The sequence below is a fragment of the Macrosteles quadrilineatus genome, unplaced genomic scaffold (genome assembly GCF_028750875.1).
Source record: "Macrosteles quadrilineatus isolate MER2022 unplaced genomic scaffold, UCM_ALF_1.0 Scaffold_6__1_contigs__length_79288215, whole genome shotgun sequence".
In the NCBI taxonomy this organism is placed as follows: Eukaryota; Metazoa; Arthropoda; class Insecta; order Hemiptera; family Cicadellidae; genus Macrosteles; species Macrosteles quadrilineatus.
The window spans coordinates 29,952,741-29,972,441 of record NW_026542599.1 but is presented as its reverse complement, the minus strand read 5'-3'; the positions used below and the strand labels follow the sequence as shown (position 1 = coordinate 29,972,441).

The window sequence follows — 19,701 nt, the reverse complement described above, 5'->3', positions numbered from 1 at the left end:
AAGTATTTTGTAGGTTTGGATTATCGATCAACCCAATTAGTTGATGACCCCAGAGGTTAAAATCCATTATGTACATGATTCCTTGTAGCTTCTCTTCAGACGGACGACTTCCTCTTGACCAAAATGGTTAAGACTGTAAGATCTTGGTCTTCGGGAAATGACTGCATCTTTAAACTGATAAATATAGTGGCTGATGTTTCGGATGCATTCCTGCAATCCATTTTCGGGGCAAACTACAATTCAACTGAGAGTTAAAGTGCAGCTTGGCTTAAAGGTGGATTGCTGCAACTCGTCCACAAATTCTTACTGTCCTTGATGTTAGAGTTATCCAAATTACATTGTATCTATTGACTTTATTATGTATACATATTTTTATACATATTTCATTGTTTTTTAGGGATGCACAAATGATGAGGATGAAGCAAGAAAAAGCAGTGCAGAAAGAAGGGACAGTCAGCTAAAACACCGCACGATGCCAACGTCACAAGACTCATTCACACAGAACATTTAGAGCTAACTTTTCTACAATGCTAGATAGTGCCATTTTGATTTTAAAAACACTAACTTGAAAATAAAGAGCTGTAAAAAAAGCTTTGCACTTTTGTTGTAGTTTCGATTATTTTAATGCTCCAACTGTTTTTTGTGTGTTTGATCATTTTGCAAATGGAATCATTGTGCAAAATGATTTTATTTGTCAGTGTCAATGTCTCTAAATACAATTTTGTAATAAACTGCAAACAAGAGTTGTTTCTTTCCAACTTTCTCTTGCAAAAACTGAAACTATATTGTAAAGTGTAAATTTACTCGTGTAATATTTAGTGGGATGTCCAATTTGTTAATTTTGAAGATTTTATTTAAATTTTTTTTTTAAGAGTTTGTTTTGGTTGAATGAGTAAATTTTTGTACAAAAATCTGTCATCGTTCATGGGGGTTTAAAACAATGCAATTTTTATTTAATTTTTTAGCATACGAACTACGCTGAAATGCCCACCTACTTATGCATTTAAAATAAGGATTTACCTTTTAAATCATAAACAAATTTGTTTGACGTCCGTGCAATGACTCAAATGTTGGCAAATGTGTTTCAAGTTACTTTGGAAACTGAATACATATTTTTTTCCCACCTTCTTGTTACAGGATTATTTATCTCACATAAAAGAATCTTTGCAACAATTGTTCGAACATTGGGTGCGTTCACAAAGAAAGCTGGTTACAACTAACTTATTTTCAGCGCTTGAGAATCTTGTGTGTACACAACTAAAGCTTGCATTTCAAGCTAGTTTTCTTTTAAGACAATTGTCTTCATCAAGTGATGAAAGGTTATTTTTGCTTGAAAATGTCGAATTAAAAATTCGTAGAATAAGGAAAGTTGGTGTTCATGCAATTAACCCCGGAAGAGGTAGGTTTGCATAACACCACCATCTATTTCCTAAATTGACATTGGACAAAGTGAGGTTTTCCTCTAATATGAGAATGGAGTTAACCACGTTTAGTTACATCCTCAAGAAAGTCTATTAGCATGTAGTTTGAGGTGTTTGTCCCAAATAGCCCCTCTTCTAAAGACTTGAGATATCAGTTCATCGACATCCATACAGCACAGTTGTTTGTCATTGACTGGTACAGTCAACAAGAGCTGGAAAACAAGTACAAAATGTTCCTGCGCGCTTGTCAGAACTTGTAGCAAGTGCTTGCTAGCCGGGGCAAGCTTGTGAACCCACACGCTTGATACAATGTAGACTTTTCTCACGCAGGTTGGAACTTGCCAACAAGCGCTTGTAACCAGCTTTCTTTGTGAACGCACCCATAGTACAGCTATTTGATTACTTAGTATTATGTTTGTTTTTACAAGTGGATTCTTGTAACATACCACTTAATTATGTGTCAATTTGCTTGTATTTTATAATTTAAACATTATTTGGGAATGTCTGAAAGGTTGATTCTTTTTTACAGGTTATGGATTTGAAATGTTGTAAATAATTACAAAATCTCAATTAATAAATACTTATATGTCCTAAAGTGTTCTATTTTCGCACCTTTTTACTTTTTTAAATTGCTAATGAGATAGTGTATGAAATATAAATGATTAATTTACATAAAGTTTACTCCTTTTAAAAAGATTTTACGGTGCGTTTTCATTTGTTTACGAGGTTGAAGCACAATGTTGTGCTATCATCCAACTGTCTCATATTTCCCTCAAAAACTTATTTGTGAGCTCTGCATAGCTGCACATTTATCTGCTACCCCTCACATCTAAGTCACGTTGCGAACGGAGACCTATAGTTGAGTAAATGAGTTTTCTTTATCTTTGATCTTACTAACATACTACTTGATTCTTGGTGATCTACTGGTAGCACAGCTGTGCCGTGGTCCTCAATTTATTAATCTTATATTTTAAAACGATATCTTATATGAAGACGACTTCAAAACAGAAGATTTGTGATTTCAAGGAAAGACAAACTTAATGTTATTTAGATTCACCAACCTTTATTCATTTCATGTTTTTTTTTTATATATAATCTTTCTTATCTGACTTTTTTATGGTTGGTTTGGGTCAGATTATTATGACCAGATAATAGTTTGTCTTTATAAATTTGTTCACCATCTATTATAACCAAGTTGAGCAAGCTGGTCTAATTGTAGAGCTTGTGGCTTCAGAGCCCAAGGTCCTGTGTTCATATCCCGCTATGAGTGCTTACTATGATATCATATGTAAGTAAGCTACCATTCTAGCTTTTACTTTACATGGCTCTATTGAGCAATACTCTATAAATACATATAAATATACATGTATATATACATACAGTAATTTTAATCCACGCCATTAGTTATCGCAGGATCAAGTATGGAGCTTTTATTGTAATGAGCAAACGTCACACCAAGCTGATAGTTAGCAGTGAATTGAAGAAGCTGATTCAACTAAGTTTGACCACAAAATTCCTACATGGAGAGTATATATACCTGCCTGCCTATAATAATTTGGTGTTGCAGTATGTTGGAAAAAAGAATTTCAGGTGGTAGGACACTGCGAGTGGCTTATTCGACTACATAATTTTTAATTAAAATATTGGCGCCAGCTGGTCCATATTTTCAACTATCAGTTGAGCTGGGGGTGGTATAGGGGAATGGGCACACGGAAGGGACTAAGGCTAGGTGTAGTGACGTCATATCTCTAGTGGCTAATGTCTTCTCTTGAGGCGACATGATTACCGTAACGAAACGATGTGTTTTCAGCGGCGTTCGTGGCATAGTTGGTAGCGTTTCGAATTGGTGTTCAGGAAGTCCCGGGTTCGAATCCCGCTGGCAGCACTAACTTTTTGTCAACAAATTTTTCATATCAGCAAGTTTGGTTGGTTAGGTTAGGTTATGACAGTTTAATTTTATAATACTTAATTTTAAAATTAATTTTATAATTAATTACAAATTATAAGTAATTATTAATTAGATTTTTATCTTATATAGTTTTTATATTATCAGCAAGTCTGGTTGGTTAGGTTATGTTATGACAGTTTAATTTTAAAAATTAAAAATTTATTTTATAATTTTAAAACAATATTATAATTAAAAAGTTAATTTTATAACTAAAAATTAAAAAAAAAATAATTTAAATTATTTCAACTTAGCAGTTCTAGCGGCGAACGCTGACACTACAAGATATGTTAGCCTTAGTCCCTCCCGTGTGCCCCACCGGTGGTATAGGTAGTGTATATTTCAACACAAAGTAGAATGATGTGAGATGCCTTGTGTAACTTTGTTACTGCCTATGGTTTGGAGAGAAATTATGAAATTTTGTGTTTTCAGGGTAAAAAATGGGAAAAATCAATTTTTACCCCATAAACCGCCATTCCCATAGTCCAATTATACTGGTTTGCGAACTAGTTCGAATAAATGTAGGTTTACACATTTGTATAAAATTTCATCAAAATCGGATCATTTTTGCCTGAGTTATCGTGCTAATGGACACACACACACACACACACATATATATATACAGGGTGTTTTTTTTAAAACTTGCATCTTTATTTATGTAAAAACCGCAATAGATAGAAATATGCAGTTTAAGGGAATCATCTATTGACGTAGGGGGACCAATTGTTTTGAATTCAACGTTACATTCACATTCCCCCCCTTCCCCCCCTGCCACCAACTTATTTTTTTTAAATAGCAAGGTACCCCTTGTGACATATCAAATAAAAGAGCATAAAAAAAGAAAATGTTTGATGAAAAAAAATTGAAAATCGGTTCATAAATTTGTGAGATATTCCCCCCCTCACCCCCCGGAACTTAATTTTTTTTTAATAGCAAAGTACCCCTTGTGACATATCAAATGAAAGAGCATGAAAAAAGAAAATTTTTGGTGACAAAAATTTTTAAATCGGCTCATGAATTTGTGAGATAATCACCCCCCTTTTCCCCTACCCATAACTTGTTTTTTAATAGCAAGGTACCCGCCCTTGTGACATATCAAATGAAAAATAAATTTCGCCAAAATTTTTCTTTTTTCATGCTCTTTCATTTGATATGTCACAAGGGGTACTTTGCTATTAAAAAAAAATTAAGTTCCGGGGGGGGTGAGGGGGGAAATATCTCACAAATTTATGAACCGATTTTCAATTTCTTTTCATCCAAAATTTTCTTTTTTCATGCTCTTTTATTTGATATGTCACAAGGGGTACCTTGCTATTTAAAAAAATTAAGTTGGGGGCAGGGGGGGAAAGGGGGGGAATGTGAATGTAACGTTGAATTCAAAACAATTGGTCCCCCTACGTCAATAGATGATTCCCGCAAACTGCATATTTCTATCTATTGCGGTTTTTACATAAATAAAGATGCAAGTTTTTAAAAAAACACCCTGTATATAAATTTGAAGGGATGGTGTTTTTTGCCTCTGGGGACCTTAAAACAAAAAATAAAATCGGTCCTGTGTCTAGGTCTTACCATGACACCTGCCGTAATAGCTTATTCCCTATGGGAAATTTGCTAAAAGCCCAATGATCAGGACCTCAGGACAGCTGGGTCCATACAGTCCATAATAAAAAATCAATATCTATATAATTAATACGCTACATGAAACTTTGTCGGTTGAACTCCTCCGCCATTTTATCCATTGACGTCTCACTGGAAAGAGCGTGACGCGTAGATTTGCAAACTGGTCTTACATTTTTGAAAAAGTCCCTCGGGCTCTGCCCCAGTGGCTTTGAAAGTTCCCACGTCATCCTTATGAAGAACATAATTGTTTACATTTTGATCAGCTGTATAATTTAATTGCTGTTATTTCAATTCAATTCAATTTTTCAATTCAATTGAGTACATTTATTTACTATTTGAGTTTGTGTAAACATAAGACGGATCGTGATAGCATGATTGTATCTTAAATTTGTGTATTTATCGTTGTTTTGTGTAACTATAATTTGTTTATTTGTTGTTTTTTTTTAATGCCTCCGACGCGACGACAACGAAACATAGACAGGAGGTGTAATCATGATAACGACCGCAGCTACAGAACAGTGGCGCGTAATAGGCTTAACTCATCACAGTCAGCACCTGACCCTGGACAATCTCAACTATTAGGTTACAAATGCCTAAACCTACAACACTATCCCTTAACGACTTTTTGTTCTCAATTGGCCCTCTATCAATGACCTGTAAACAAACATAAACAAAGATAAACATTGTCTGAGTTACACACCGGTACTCTTTGAGTTGACTCCTTTAAACTCATTGTAAATATGACTGTTATTAGTTTTGAAATAACACCTGTAATACTTTGCAATTGCTCGAATTCGAGCAACATGTACACTAGTCAGTCATTATTTCAGTTCCGGGGCTATTACAATGAATTTTAATAGAGCACTCTGCACTGGACTTTGGAGCCCGAGATCTTGTGTTCAAATCCTGCCAATCACCAATGGGTTTTATCAATGTGATAATGCGGTGACCCTCTAGGACTAGCTTGAAGTAATGTGTACAACCATATAGCCTCCTGTAATACAAGGCCGTGGCAACACCACTGTCCCATCTGTTGCAGCTGTTGCACTTATTTTTAATGGACATTTAAGTAAAGGAAATGTCTATGTTTACACTTTTGTTATTTCTGTTACTATGGCAATAGTCATGAAGTTGTGACATTGCCACACACCAAGATGCCGCAGCCTTTTGTTAGAGGAGGCTATGGTAAAACAGTTCCTGGCTAGAACCTAGAGCGTCCTAGAATGCGAAGATGGGACAAAAAAATTGTGTATCAAAAACTTGTTTGAAACATTTTGTATTTTTAGTGTTAAACCGGAAAAAACCAAGAAATTTCATTCAATCAAAAATCCCAAAGACTCAAGATGCAACATTTGACCTTATCACATGTCACACCCGCCCCTCCTTGCATTATATTAATATTCCATCAGCAAATTTGAGGGATAGTTTGGAATATGTATTTATTATAAGATTATTGACAACCAATAATCACAAGCTTTTTTTGGCGGCTGTGACTAATTAAAAATAAGCCAAACAATACTCCATAACATCAGGAAGCATCGCCAGCCCTTCGTAGATTTCTTCCGAGCGCCAAAGACCGAAATCAAATTATTCTATTATAATTGTGAGCAAAGTTATGAAGCTGGAATAGTGCGATCTAGCCTCGGACAATGTACGTCTTGCCGACATCAGCACGGTCAACGGCACTAGCCTCGACCAAATCCGACGCTCTGATTGGCTGAGACACCTCAGGCCTTCAGCATTGCGTCGGTTTTTGAGTAGTTGCGCGTGAGATGTAGAAGTGTTAATTACGCAGTAGCTCGTCCGTCCGCTCGCCCATTTTTAAATAATGTAAATTTTGTATTAACATAACCAGATCGTAAATCTAAATTAGTAATTGTAACTAAATTGTAACCCTTGTGATATGTTGTGAACCCCAATTGTCAAATATTTATTAAATTGATGTTTCTGTCGTGTGTGATCTAATATAAAAATAAATTAAGTCAAGCTCCCAACCAGCAGTTATTAATTTTTCCTTTACACCACTCGGGCCGGACGTTACACACATGTTCTTCTCAATATCCATAATCTCTCTCCGGGCCTTTCCTTCACTCTTTCTCTACACAGTCCTTCAGGTCTCTCTTGTACTTCAACTCTTCCTTTTCCATTCCAGTGTTTTTCACATATTAACTTACTGGGACTGACTATCAGAAGAGTACTTTTCTCAGTTGTCAGAAAAGTATGTGCTTAAAAAAATATCTCTGTTCACCCACCACCTTTTATTACAAGTCTGAGGTTTGTAATAAAAGTGCTTACTGACAATCTTGCCAAAACAAAATCCTGACCAAACACATTTCAGCCAATGATGCACCTTGCATCTGTACGTAGGTACATAGACAACTTTTTGTACTTTCTTTTGTACTGGGGTCTAAGGTTTTTTGTTTCGTAAGCCTGGTATCCTAAAGAATTGCCTAAAGAATATTGTAGTAAAATTATATTTTATGGAAACATGGTTTAAGATTGTCAGTTATTACCCTTGTTACATTTGTTATTACAGCTTTAGTACCTCTAGTCCGAACATTTTTGTAGTAGGATTGGTCTAATTCGGTTTATTCTTGGCTTAAAATACCTACATTTTTAAGGCTGCCATTTCAAAATACAGTATGAAGTTTAAGCAGCTATTTAGGTGATTTTTTTTAAAATTGTAAATGTCTAACAAACTTTGGGAGGGCCCCCCATTGCTAAATCCCCATTTGGAGAAATTTGTTACGGAGAATGCAAATGCCCTTGATATAGACTAACTAGTAACTGAGGCATCGTTAGGTTAAGAAAGAAAACTGTCATAAAAATTATTTATTACTTAAAACTATTGGGATGTATAAAATTATATTTCTAAAATTAAACCCTGCCCAAACCTGATGTAAGATTGACTTACAGAGGATGGCACGTGTTGCTAAGAGCCAATAATAAAACAAAAGATACCTTTTGCATAAAAAATTAAACAATTGCACCATTGACATTAGTTTTGTTCTAGGAAAATCTCCAGGGCGGGATTTTGAATTGTAGAATGGCCGATAGCAGCTAGCTTAGAGAAGCTTAGTAGAAATCCAATGGGGACGTATTTGTGAACTCTCTTTCTCTACACTCTCCTCTGGGGACAAAGCAGTAGGCCTATGTTTTATGTGTCTTCTGAGTGGTCTATGGTGTGTTTTTCTACTAAGGTAAGCTGCTGCGCTATCCTCTTAATTTTACAATTCAAAACTTCATCATTCTATAGTTCGGCTGCTTAGAAAACGACCTCCTCTAGCATTGGTTTAGCATTAGCGCGCAGGTCGTTTTCTAAGCGGTCAAACTATAGTTTTTGTTGTTTTAATAACATTCCCATCTGATTATTAGGTGTTGGAGTTTTTATTTTGATTCTAACCTGATAGATTTAAGGGAGGATTGGGAAAAGTTATTAGGCCTACTGTAACTGTGACATTCACTTAAAATATAATGTGAACTCAATAGCAGGTCTGTGGCTTGGGCCCGAGAGGTATTTGCCCCCTCGCCAGTCCTTCCTTGCATCACTAGGGATCATAGCTAAGACCTCTTGCGCCCCCTGATCCTGGACCCACCGATTTATTAAAGTGGCCCTGTTAGCGATCCTGAAAACCAACTAATTGAAAGTCTAATAGAATTTCAAGTGTGACTTTTTGATCAGGACCCCTCTGCCATTGGGCTAAAAATAAATGGTCCTGGCTAAAGAAAATTTAGACTTCCCACCCAATGTAAACATTTGAAGCCGAAAAACGTGGTCAATCTGTTTAGATGGTCTACCAACTAATGACAATATTCATTGTCAAGTGATAAATCAATAGCTGTTGGCATGGGTTTTAATTAATATTAAACCCAATACATTACCTTCTGGTGGGATGGTCCTGAACTTCATCTATTTTCTTGGCTTCAAATTTATACATTGGATGGGAAGTCTAGTATCAGTCAGTAACAAAAGCTATACAAATCACTTCATTCTACTACACCGATCCTTATATTTAGGTTAAATTTTGCATCCCCTCGTTTTTTGCAATGGTAACACAGTAATGACCTCTTAGACAGTTTTCAACACATAAAGATACTTTGGTTTTTCTGGTTAAGGGCTTAGTAAGTTGTAGTAATATATAGTAAATCGCCCTTGTAGAGGTGTGCAGTTTTTGTCTAAAATTTGTATCATTGGCTCTTAGACAAAAAGTTCAATTACCTAAAGACAAAGTTCAACGTTTGTGAACTGTCCCAGTGTGTAAAAATATAAGATACTTGTTTTAATATGTTAGAAAGTAAAACATAAGCTTAAACCCAAGTAACTTAAATACATCATTAATTGCCAATCAATCCTTTCATATTAAAATTTAAGTTTTAATTTTAAATATTTCGACAATACTATTTTGTATTACTTTTCTGATTACAGTAATACTTATGGTTTTTTTTATTTCAAATCGAAGAAACTCAGACAACTTGGTTTTCCATCTAACACAAAAAAAACTCATCAAGATAAAAATGTAAAACCAAATAGTTAAACAAATTATTTAAAAACAACATTAAATAATTAAAATAAAAAACAAACTGAAAAGAAATTAGGAAAAATAAGACAGAAATGAAGAAAGTAACATTTATTAATTTAATGTAATAATTAAATTAATGGTCCATAAATAATTGAAATTAAAGTTAATGTGACATTAAAGTAACAAAAATAAACAGTGTAACAAAACATTGTATATTGCATAATACCATTAATCGAGTTAAACTGAACATTCTATAGGCTCTCCAATTAGTTAATTGCACTTTAAAATTATAAATTGTTAACATTACTTATACCTCTTAAGATATACAGTTTATTTACAAACAGTGTTAAATCTATACAAGCAAAAAGTATTAAAACCCCTGTAACTATTTATTATACAAGCTCATATTGTGTTATAAAATACTAACAAGCTTATTAACTATAGGGAACAATATAAAAATATAAAATTCAACAATCTAAAACACTTAACAATGCCCATAAGGGCGGATTGCTTCAGGAACAACAAATTCAACCGACTAAACAAATTAATATATTGCAAGACAAACATAAATTCTTAACAATTCATTTTAAATTCATGAAAACAAAAACTGTTATAAGGACCTTAGTTTGGTCATTAGGAATATAAAATGTCAATACACACTCTAAAAATAAATAATAAAAAGTTGTGAATTTTAAAATTGAAAACAAAAAATCATATGGAAGATTTGAAAGGACGGTTTTCTATATCACAGTCTAATTCAAAGGCAGTCCTTGTTACAAAATGTATCTTACAATTGTTAATTTATATTGCTTGTGTTTTTATAGAAATAGTAGACAATGCATATTTTATGAAATTTTCCTTCTTATTTTTAGTTAGAAACTTTAGGCAGGTAGAACTTGTGTTTGGGAGTGTCTCTGGTGTGTTTGAATGGTGCTTGCTCTTTCTTGGTCTCTATGAGAGCTGCTGGGCAAGGTCCCGTGACTCGAGGTGTAAACTCCTTGCGGTACAAAGTGCTGATGGACTGCTGAGATTCACTTCCGAGGCTGAAGTGAGATGCGTTAGACGCTCTGACTCTCGTCACACGTTCTGTAGTTGCAAAGTTTCCGTAAGCCTTCGCTTCGCTCTGACCATAGAAATGGCCTCCCCCGACGCTGAGATTGTCTTGTCTCCTTATCATAGTGGCAGGATGAGCTTCGTACATCGCTCCTTGCCTGTACATTGAGCTCAAGCTCTTCCTTCCTTCTTGGTGAGATGTTTGAGATAAGTCGATATGCTGGATGCTCTTCTTTTGCTGAGAAGCGGTGGAGGATATTGTGTGAAGTGCTTCTGTAGAAGATTGCACACCTTTGCGATGAAGTATTGTGTTGTTTGCATCTTTAGCGGATGAAGTGATGACACTCTTGCGGTGGTAGCCGTCTGACTGCCTCACTGGCTGAACAGATGGTCCTGTTCCCTCCAGAGCATGTAGGAACTCCATACTAGTTCTACTCTTGGAGTGCCGCTTACTGTTCTCCAACCTTTGCTGGCTGGACGTGTGGCTGGTAGAATGCCTCGACACCGAGGATTGAGCACTCTGTGAATGTCTTTCCTTAAGGTTTGATTCTTGGATGTGAGATGTCATATGATGATGTATGTTGCTAGAAGATCCAGATCTTGCTTGGTTCTGCTGATAAACTCTAGCTTCCTGGTCAATGATTTGTTTCATGCTTTGGGTTGAAGAGGATTTCGACAAGTGCTGTTCGGACTGGTGACTGGTGTGGTGAGATTGTTGAGATGTACGGGATTCTTGGTGTTGCCGCGACTGAGAGTGTCTAGCCTCATCAATCATTGCCTGACTAGATTGAGAAACATTAGTGGCATGTTTTGTGTACCCGTTTTGAACCGTATCTCTTGAATCTGTAACATGTGATTGTCTTCTAATGTTTTCATTAGATATCCTTTTTTCTTCGTTTATATATTGCTCGGATTTAGATATATGTTGTTGTGTTTCTTCTTTCTGCTGGACCCTCTTTTCAACTCCTGAGGTTTCTTTAGTAACATGTTTAGTGACGGTTACAACACTCCCATCGGCTAGAGTTTTAGTTTCGGTTGATTTCTGAACATCTTGGTGACGACTTGTTAAATCTTTGTCAGTGCTGTAAGATTTGCGATTGTAAGATGCCATTGTAGATCTGTCATCACCGAGAGTAATTTGTGATTCAATGTGCCTTCTTCTATTGATTCCTGATGGTGTGCTGTCTTTTTGTTGAACTGAAAATGTCTCTCTTGATGTTGTTGTGGAGTCCATTTTGCCATCTCCAATTTTGAGAGAATCTTCATACCTTTTTGTCGTTGCACGTTCACCTCTGACTACTTTGAACTCAGTCTTTTTCAAGGTTGTTCGCTCAAACTCACCTTCTCCAACTTGTAGATTATCTCTCGGCTTTTGGACTACTGCTCTCTCTCCTTTTCCTGGTTTGAAGTCCTCTCTCAAATGTGGAGTTCCGTGGAATTCACCTTCAACCTTCAAATTATCTTGATATCTCACTATTTCTGCTCTCTCTCCTTTACCAATACTAGTTGGAGTCCTCTTTACAAATTCACCTTCTGGCCTAAGGTTATCAGGATGTTTTATTGGTTTTTGACGCTCTCCAGGCCCAACTGGACTAGCTGATGGCCTTTCAAAGTCCCCTTCTGGCCTCAAATTGTCTGGATGTCTTATTGGTGTCCTTCGTTCACCTGGGCCAATGGGTGGTTTGTTAGGAGTTTCAAAATTACCTTCAAGGTGTAAATTGTCTGGATGTTTAACCACTGGTGCTCGTTCCCCTGGCTGATATGGGGAGGGAGATTTACGATCAAAATCTCCCTCAGGTTTTAAATTATCTGGATGTCTTATAGGGGTTCTACGCTCACCAGGACCTACTTTTTCTTTGTTTGGTCTTTCAAAATCTCCCTCTGGCCATAGATTATCAGGGTGTCGAACTATTTCAGCTCGTTCACCAGGCCCAACTTTTTGTGGTGTTCTCTTTTCAAACTCACCCTCTGGACGAAGGTTATCTTGAGGTTTAACGACAGGAGCTCTTTCACCCTTGAGAGGTTTATCATCCTTTGGCCGTTTCTCAAACTCACCTTCAGGTCTAAGATTATCAGGATGTTTTGTTATTTTTGGCCTCTCTGCGTGGACAATTTTATAGTCATCTCTTGATCGATGATCAATAAATTCACCTTCGACTCTGAGATTATCTTCATGTTTAACTACTTCCACACGTTCAGATCTTACAGCTGAATAGTCATCTCTTCTTGATATTTCCCATTCACCCTCCATTCTGAGGTTATCCTCATGTTTGACAACTTTAGACTTTTCAGCTCTTACGTTTTTATAGTCATCTCTAGATCTATATTCTTCAATTTCACCTTCCATTCTAAGATTATCACCCCTAATAGTGACCTGAGCTCGTTCCCCTCGGGTTGCATTATAGTCATCTCGAGACCGATGAATTTCTAACTCACCTTCCATTTTTAAATTGTCTTCGTGGTGAACTATTTCAACTCGTTCACCTCTGACAGTCTTATAATCATTTCTGGAGCGATGATCAATGAATTCACCCTCTGGTCTCAAATTGTCTGGATGTTTTACTATTTCTGCTCTTTCGCCCGGTTTGACTTTTTCAGGTGACCTCTTCTCAAACTCTCCCTCTGGTTTTAAGTTGTCTTTTGGCTTAACAACTTGAGCTCTCTCACCCCTTTTAGGAGTGTCATCTTTTGGACGTCTTTCAAATTCACCTTCTGGATAAAGATTATCCTTAGGTTTTACAACTGGTGCTCTTTCTCCTCTTACTGGTGTTTGTTCTTTGGGACGTTTCTCAAACTCGCCTTCAGGTTTAAGATTGTCTTGCGGTTTTACAATTGGAGCCCTTTCACCTCTCAGTGGAGTGCCTTCTTTTGGACGCTTCTCAAATTCCCCCTCAGGTTTCAGATTATCTGGATGTTTCACAATATCCACCCTTTCGCCCTTAAAATATCTGTAATCATCTCGGCTTCGTACATCTATGAACTCGCCCTCAATATACAGGTTGTCAACATGCTTTTTAACTTCACTTCGTTCACCTCGTACTACTCTGTAATCATCTCTGCTCCTCATATCAGTAAACTCCCCTTCCATTTTTAAGTTGTCTGTGTGTTTGTGAATTTCTGCTCTTTCTCCTCTAACCACTCTGTAGTCATCCCTTCTTGTCACATCTATAAACTCTCCTTCCATTTTCAAATTATCGGTATGTTTATGCATTTCAGCTCTCTCTCCTCTAAATACACTATAGTCATCTCGGCGAATTCCGGTAAATTCGCCAGTAACTTGGAGATTGTCCTCATGCTTAGTTATTTCAGCCCTCTCCCCTCTTACAATGACAAAATCGTCTCTGGTTCTGTATGTTTCAATATCACCTTCAGGCTTCAAATTGTCCCTATGTTTTATGACTGGAGCTCTTTCACCTTTAAGAGGAGTTTCTTCTCTTAGACGTTTTTCAAATTCACCTTCAGGTTTCAAATTGTCTTGAGGCTTAACAATGGGTGCTCGTTCTCCTCTTCTCGGTGATTCTTCTAGAGGACGCTTTTCAAATTCTCCCTCAGGCTTCAAATTGTCCTGAGGCTTAACTATTGGAGCCCTTTCTCCACGCACTGGGGCTTTTTCTTGTGGTCTCCTTTCAAATTCACCTTCAGGCCGAAGATTGTCTTTTGGTTTCACGACTGAGGCTCTCTCACCCTTTGTTGGTGTTTCCTCCTGGGGACGTTTTTCAAATTCGCCTTCAGGTCGTAAATTATCTTTAGGTTTTACAATTGGAGCTCGGTCACCTTTTAATGGAGTCACAGATTTTTTGGGCCTAACAAAATCACCCTCAGGTCGTAAATTATCTGGATGTTTTACAATTTCTGCTCTTTCACCAGGACCTACCTTCTGTGGTGTACGTTTTTCGAACTCTCCTTCAGGTTTGAGATTATCTTCTGGTCTAACAGCTTTAGGTCTTTCTCCTGGAATGAATCTTTCTTGATATGGCCTTTCAAATTCTCCTTCAGGCTTTAGATTATCATTTGGTTTTATAGGCTTTTGACGCTCTCCAGGTCCATATGATATAATTTCAGGTCTTTCAAAATCACCTTCAGGGTATAAATTGTCTTTAGGCTTAACAACAGGAGCTCTTTCTCCTCTTAAAGGTGCCTTTTCTTTTGGTCTGCCTTCAAATTCTCCTTCGGGTTTCAGGTTGTCAGGATGTTTGATGAGTTCAGGTCGTTTAGCAGGCTTGTAAGCCTCAGGGTATCGCTTTTCAAAATCTCCTTCTGGTTTAAGGTTGTCATGAGGCTTAATGGGCTTAGGTCTTTCACCTGGTCGATACTCGTCAGGTTCTGATTTGGCAAACTCGCCCTCGGGATAAAGGTTATCTTTTGGCTTAACCACTGGGGCTCTTTCACCATATTGTGGTGCTTTCTCTTTTGGCCGTCTAATAAATTCTCCCTCGGGCTTAAGATTATCAGGATGTTTTACTATCTCAGCTCTTTCACCTGGTTTCACTTTTTCTGCAGTGGGTCTATCAAACTCTCCTTCTGGTTTTAAGTTGTCAACAGGTCTCACAGCTTGTGGCCTTTTTGTTGGAGTATAAGCCTCTGGAGTACGTTTTTCAAAGTCCCCTTCAGGCCACAAGTTGTCTTTTGGTTTTACGACTGGTGCTCTTTCACCATATGGTATGACTTCTGGTTGGCGCTTTTCAAATTCTCCTTCGGGATATAGGTTGTCTTTTGGCTTTTTAACAGGTGCTCTATCTCCTTTGGTCGGTGCCTTCTCTCTTGGCTTGTAATCAATTTCACCTTCAGGTCTTAGGTTATCAGGGTGCCTGATGATTTCTGGCCGTTCAGCAGGTTTATATGCTTCTGGATATCTCTTTTCAAATTCACCTTCAGGCTTAAGATTGTCATGAGGTCTGATAGGCTTAGGTCTTTCAGCTGGACGATATTCTTCGTGTTCTGGTTTTTGGAATTCTCCTTCTGGATACAAATTATCTTTTGGCTTAACCACTGGAGCTCGCTCCCCATAAGAAGGTACCTTTTCTTTTGGTCTTCCAACAAATTCTCCCTCAGGTTTTAAATTGTCAGGATGTCGTACAATCTCAGCACGTTCTCCAGGCCGTACTTTTTCAGGAGTAGGTCTTTCAAACTCACCCTCAGGCTTAAGGTTATCAATGGGTTTAACGGCCTCAGGTCTCTTGGAAGGTGTATATTCATCCGGTTTTCGTTTTTCAAAGTCTCCTTCTGGAAATAGGTTGTCTTTTGGCTTTACCACAGGAGCACGTTCACCTTGGGGTATAGGCTCAGGTTGACGCTTTTCAAACTCACCTTCTGGGTGAAGATTATCTTTAGGTCTAATGACAGGAGCTCTATCTCCTTTTGTTGGAGCCTTCTCTCTCGGTTTATAGTCTACTTCACCCTCTGGTTTAAGGTTATCAGGATGTCTGATTATCTCTGGACGTTCAGCTGGCCTGTATGCTTCCGGATAACGCTTTTCGAACTCTCCTTCTGGTTTCAAGTTGTCAAGGGGTTTGACAGGTTTAGGTCTTTCAGCTGGTCTGTATTCATCTAGCTCTGGCTTGGCAAACTCACCTTCAGGATACAAATTATCCTTAGGCTTTACAACCGGAGCTCGTTCACCATGTGGTACTGGTTCAGGACGACGTTTTTCAAACTCACCCTCTGGTCTCAAGTTATCCTTGGGCTTAACCATTGGTGCTCTATCTCCTTTTGTTGGTGCTTTTTCCTTCGGCTTATAATCCACTTCTCCTTCAGGTTTTAAGTTATCTGGGTGTCTGATGATCTCGGGTCGCTCTGCCGGTTTGAAAGATTCAGGATAGTGCCTTTCAAACTCTCCCTCAGGTTTCAAGTTGTCATGAGGCCTGACAGGCTTAGGGCGCTCAGAGGGTCTATACTCCTCTAGCTCTGGCTTAGTAAATTCTCCTTCTGGAAATAAGTTGTCTTTTGGTTTGACAACTGGTGCTCTCTCCCCCATAAGGGGAACTGTTTCTTTTGGCCTACGCTCAAATTCACCTTCAGGTTTTAGGTTGTCAGAAGGTCTGATCTGCTTAGGTCTTTCTGCAGGTCTGAAAGGTTGTTTCTCAGGTGTTTCAAAATCACCTTCAGGCCTCAAATTGTCAGAAGGTCTGATTTGCTTGGGTCTTTCTGCAGGTCTGAAAGGCTGCTTCTCAGGGGTTTCAAATTCTCCTTCAGGCCTCAAATTGTCAGATGGTCTGATTTGCTTGGGCCTTTCTGCTGGTCTAAACGGTTCTTTTTCTGGCTTTTCAAATTCTCCTTCAGGTCTCAAATTGTCAGAAGGTCTGATTTGCTTTGGTCTTTCTGCTGGTCTGAAAGGCTGCTTCTCAGGTGTTTCAAATTCACCTTCAGGCTTCAAATTGTCAGAAGGTCTTATTTGCTTGGGTCTTTCTGCTGGTCTGAATGGTTCTTTCTGGGGTTTTTCAAATTCTCCTTCAGGCCTCAGATTATCAGAGGGTCTGAATTGTTGGGGTCTTTCTGCTGGTCTGAATGGTTCTTTTTCTTGTTTCTCAAAATCTCCTTCAGGTCTCAGATTATCAGAAGGTCTTATTTGCTTTGGTCTTTCTGCTGGTCTAAACGGTTCTTTTTCTGGCTTCTCAAATTCACCTTCAGGTCTCAAATTGTCAGAAGGTCTGATCTGCTTTGGTCTTTCTGCAGGTCTGAAAGGTTGCTTCTCAGGTGTTTCAAATTCTCCTTCTGGTCTCAAATTGTCAGAAGGTCTGATTTGCTTGGGCCTTTCTGCTGGTCTAAACGGTTCTTTTTCTGGCTTTTCAAATTCTCCTTCAGGTCTCAAATTGTCAGAAGGTCTGATCTGCTTTGGTCTTTCTGCAGGTCTGAAAGGTTGCTTCTCAGGTGTTTCAAATTCTCCTTCTGGTCTCAAATTGTCAGAAGGTCTGATTTGCTTGGGCCTTTCTGCTGGTCTAAACGGTTCTTTTTCTGGCTTTTCAAATTCTCCTTCAGGTCTCAAATTGTCAGAAGGTCTGATCTGCTTTGGTCTTTCTGCAGGTCTGAAAGGTTGCTTCTCAGGTGTTTCGAATTCTCCTTCAGGTCTCAAATTGTCAGAAGGTCTGATCTGCTTTGGTCTTTCTGCAGGTCTGAATGGTTGCTTCTCAGGTGTTTCAAATTCTCCTTCAGGTCTCAAATTGTCAGAAGGTCTGATTTGCTTGGGCCTTTCTGCTGGTCTAAACGGTTCTTTTTCTGGCTTCTCAAATTCACCTTCAGGTCTCAAATTGTCAGAAGGTCTGATCTGCTTTGGTCTTTCTGCAGGTCTGAAAGGTTGCTTCTCAGGTGTTTCAAATTCTCCTTCTGGTCTCAAATTGTCAGAAGGTCTGATTTGCTTGGGCCTTTCTGTTGGTCTAAACGGTTCTTTTTCTGGCTTCTCAAATTCACCTTCAGGTCTCAAATTGTCAGAAGGTCTGATCTGCTTTGGTCTTTCTGCAGGTCTGAAAGGTTGCTTCTCAGGTGTTTCAAATTCTCCTTCTGGTCTCAAATTGTCAGAAGGTCTGATTTGCTTGGGCCTTTCTGCTGGTCTAAACGGTTCTTTTTCTGGCTTTTCAAATTCTCCTTCTGGTCTCAAATTGTCAGAAGGTCTGATTTGCTTGGGCCTTTCTGCTGGTCTAAACGGTTCTTTTTCTGGCTTTTCAAATTCTCCTTCAGGTCTCAAATTATCAGAAGGTCTTATTTGCTTGGGTCTTTCTGCGGGTCTGAAAGGCTTCTTCTCAGGTGTTTCAAATTCTCCTTCTGGCCTTAAATTGTCAGATGGTCTGATTTGTTTTGGTCTTTCTGCTGGTCTGAAAGGCTGCTTCTCAGGGGTTTCAAATTCACCTTCAGGCCTCAAATTGTCAGAAGGTCTAATTTGCTTGGGTCTTTCTGCAGGTCTGTAAGGCTGCTTCTCAGGTGTTTCAAATTCTCCTTCAGGCTTCAAATTATCAGAAGGTCTGATTTGCTTGGGTCTTTCAGCAGGTCTAAATGGTTCTTTTTCAGGCTTCTCAAATTCTCCCTCAGGTTTTAAATTATCTATCGGTTTTGTTGGTTTAGGACGGTCTGTTTTGTAGGTTTTGTAAACATCCTTAGTGGTTGTATTGCTTTCAAATATTCCCTCCTCTGTGGTAAGATTGTCACGTAGAGTGTATTGAGTGACTCGTGTGATAGGATGCTCTTTGAACTCCTCAAGGTTTGTGGTTTCAAAATATCTCTCTCCATCTTGTTTAGTCCATGTCCCTCGACGAGTGGGTTTTTGCCGATCTGGCGTCTTCTCAGTGAAGTCTGTTTTTGAAGAAGTTTCAAATACCATTGTACCCTCAGTTGTAAGGTTGTCTGTGCGTTTAGTCACCTCAACACGATTTATATATTTATGGTCTGTAAATGCTTCTTGGTTGCTTGTTTCAAAGTAAAACTCATTGTTTTCCACAAACTTGTTGTCCTTCAGCTTTTTGGGTTTCTCTGGTTTCACAAGTTGGCGCTCAGGATAGTCTTCTTGTGCTCGCGTGGTTACCTGAAAAATGTCAATCATAGCTTTAATTTAGTATAGGAAACTTATCTGGAGGAGGGGAGGTAATTAGAAGGATGATGTTAAGGATTTTAAATATTCAGGAGGGATTCTCAATATCTCCTAGGAGGTTGTAGCTTCAGTTTCAGTATCTTACTTCATAAAACTATCAGTATAGTAGTTTGTAAGTCAAAGATTAATCATGACAAGAATTGATTCATCGAGATCAAAGTACATCGAGTAGTATCGAGATCAGTACTGGCAGAAAATGGAATATTTTTTTCTATTTTCTATTTTGTTAGCAGTTGTGTGTTACTTTCAACATTAGCTGGCTTAAACAAATGTTTTTGACCTAAAAAAAATCACACATGCTTAGAAATATTTCAGACTAGCTTGTACCCCCGGATTCGCCTGCGATGGTATAACCATTATACAGCATGAGAAATAAATAGAGTAACACAATCTAAATCGAAACTGGTAAAACAACTGGATACTTGAAAATTTTCTAATTTTTGTTTACTTAATCTTTTTATTGAGGTCTATGTCTTTAGTTCTGTTATGGTTTTGCAAAAAATTATATCTGTAGTGGCTTTGCAAATGATCACAAAAATAAGTTATTATCATGATTTATTGCACATA

The 19,701-nt window shown here is 38.0% G+C and overlaps 1 protein-coding gene across 5 annotated transcripts in view; it reads right to left on the bottom strand.

The window, feature by feature from the left end:
• Positions 1-9,599: 9,599 nt before the first annotated feature.
• Positions 9,600-19,701, bottom strand: part of LOC128996402 (uncharacterized) — a 69,546-nt gene continuing 59,444 nt past the window's right edge. The window contains exons 7-8 of one of the 5 annotated variants that reach the window (XM_054421716.1): positions 16,944-19,068; positions 9,600-16,856 (exon numbers count right to left, since the gene is read on the bottom strand). In XM_054421716.1, the coding sequence (XP_054277691.1) occupies positions 10,375-16,856; positions 16,944-19,068 (8,607 nt within the window). In that variant the 3' untranslated portion in view covers positions 9,600-10,374. Of the gene's footprint in view, positions 19,069-19,701 lie in introns of all 5 variants that reach the window. The other 4 variants (XM_054421717.1, XM_054421714.1, XM_054421715.1 and 1 more) reach the window with 4 other exon arrangements.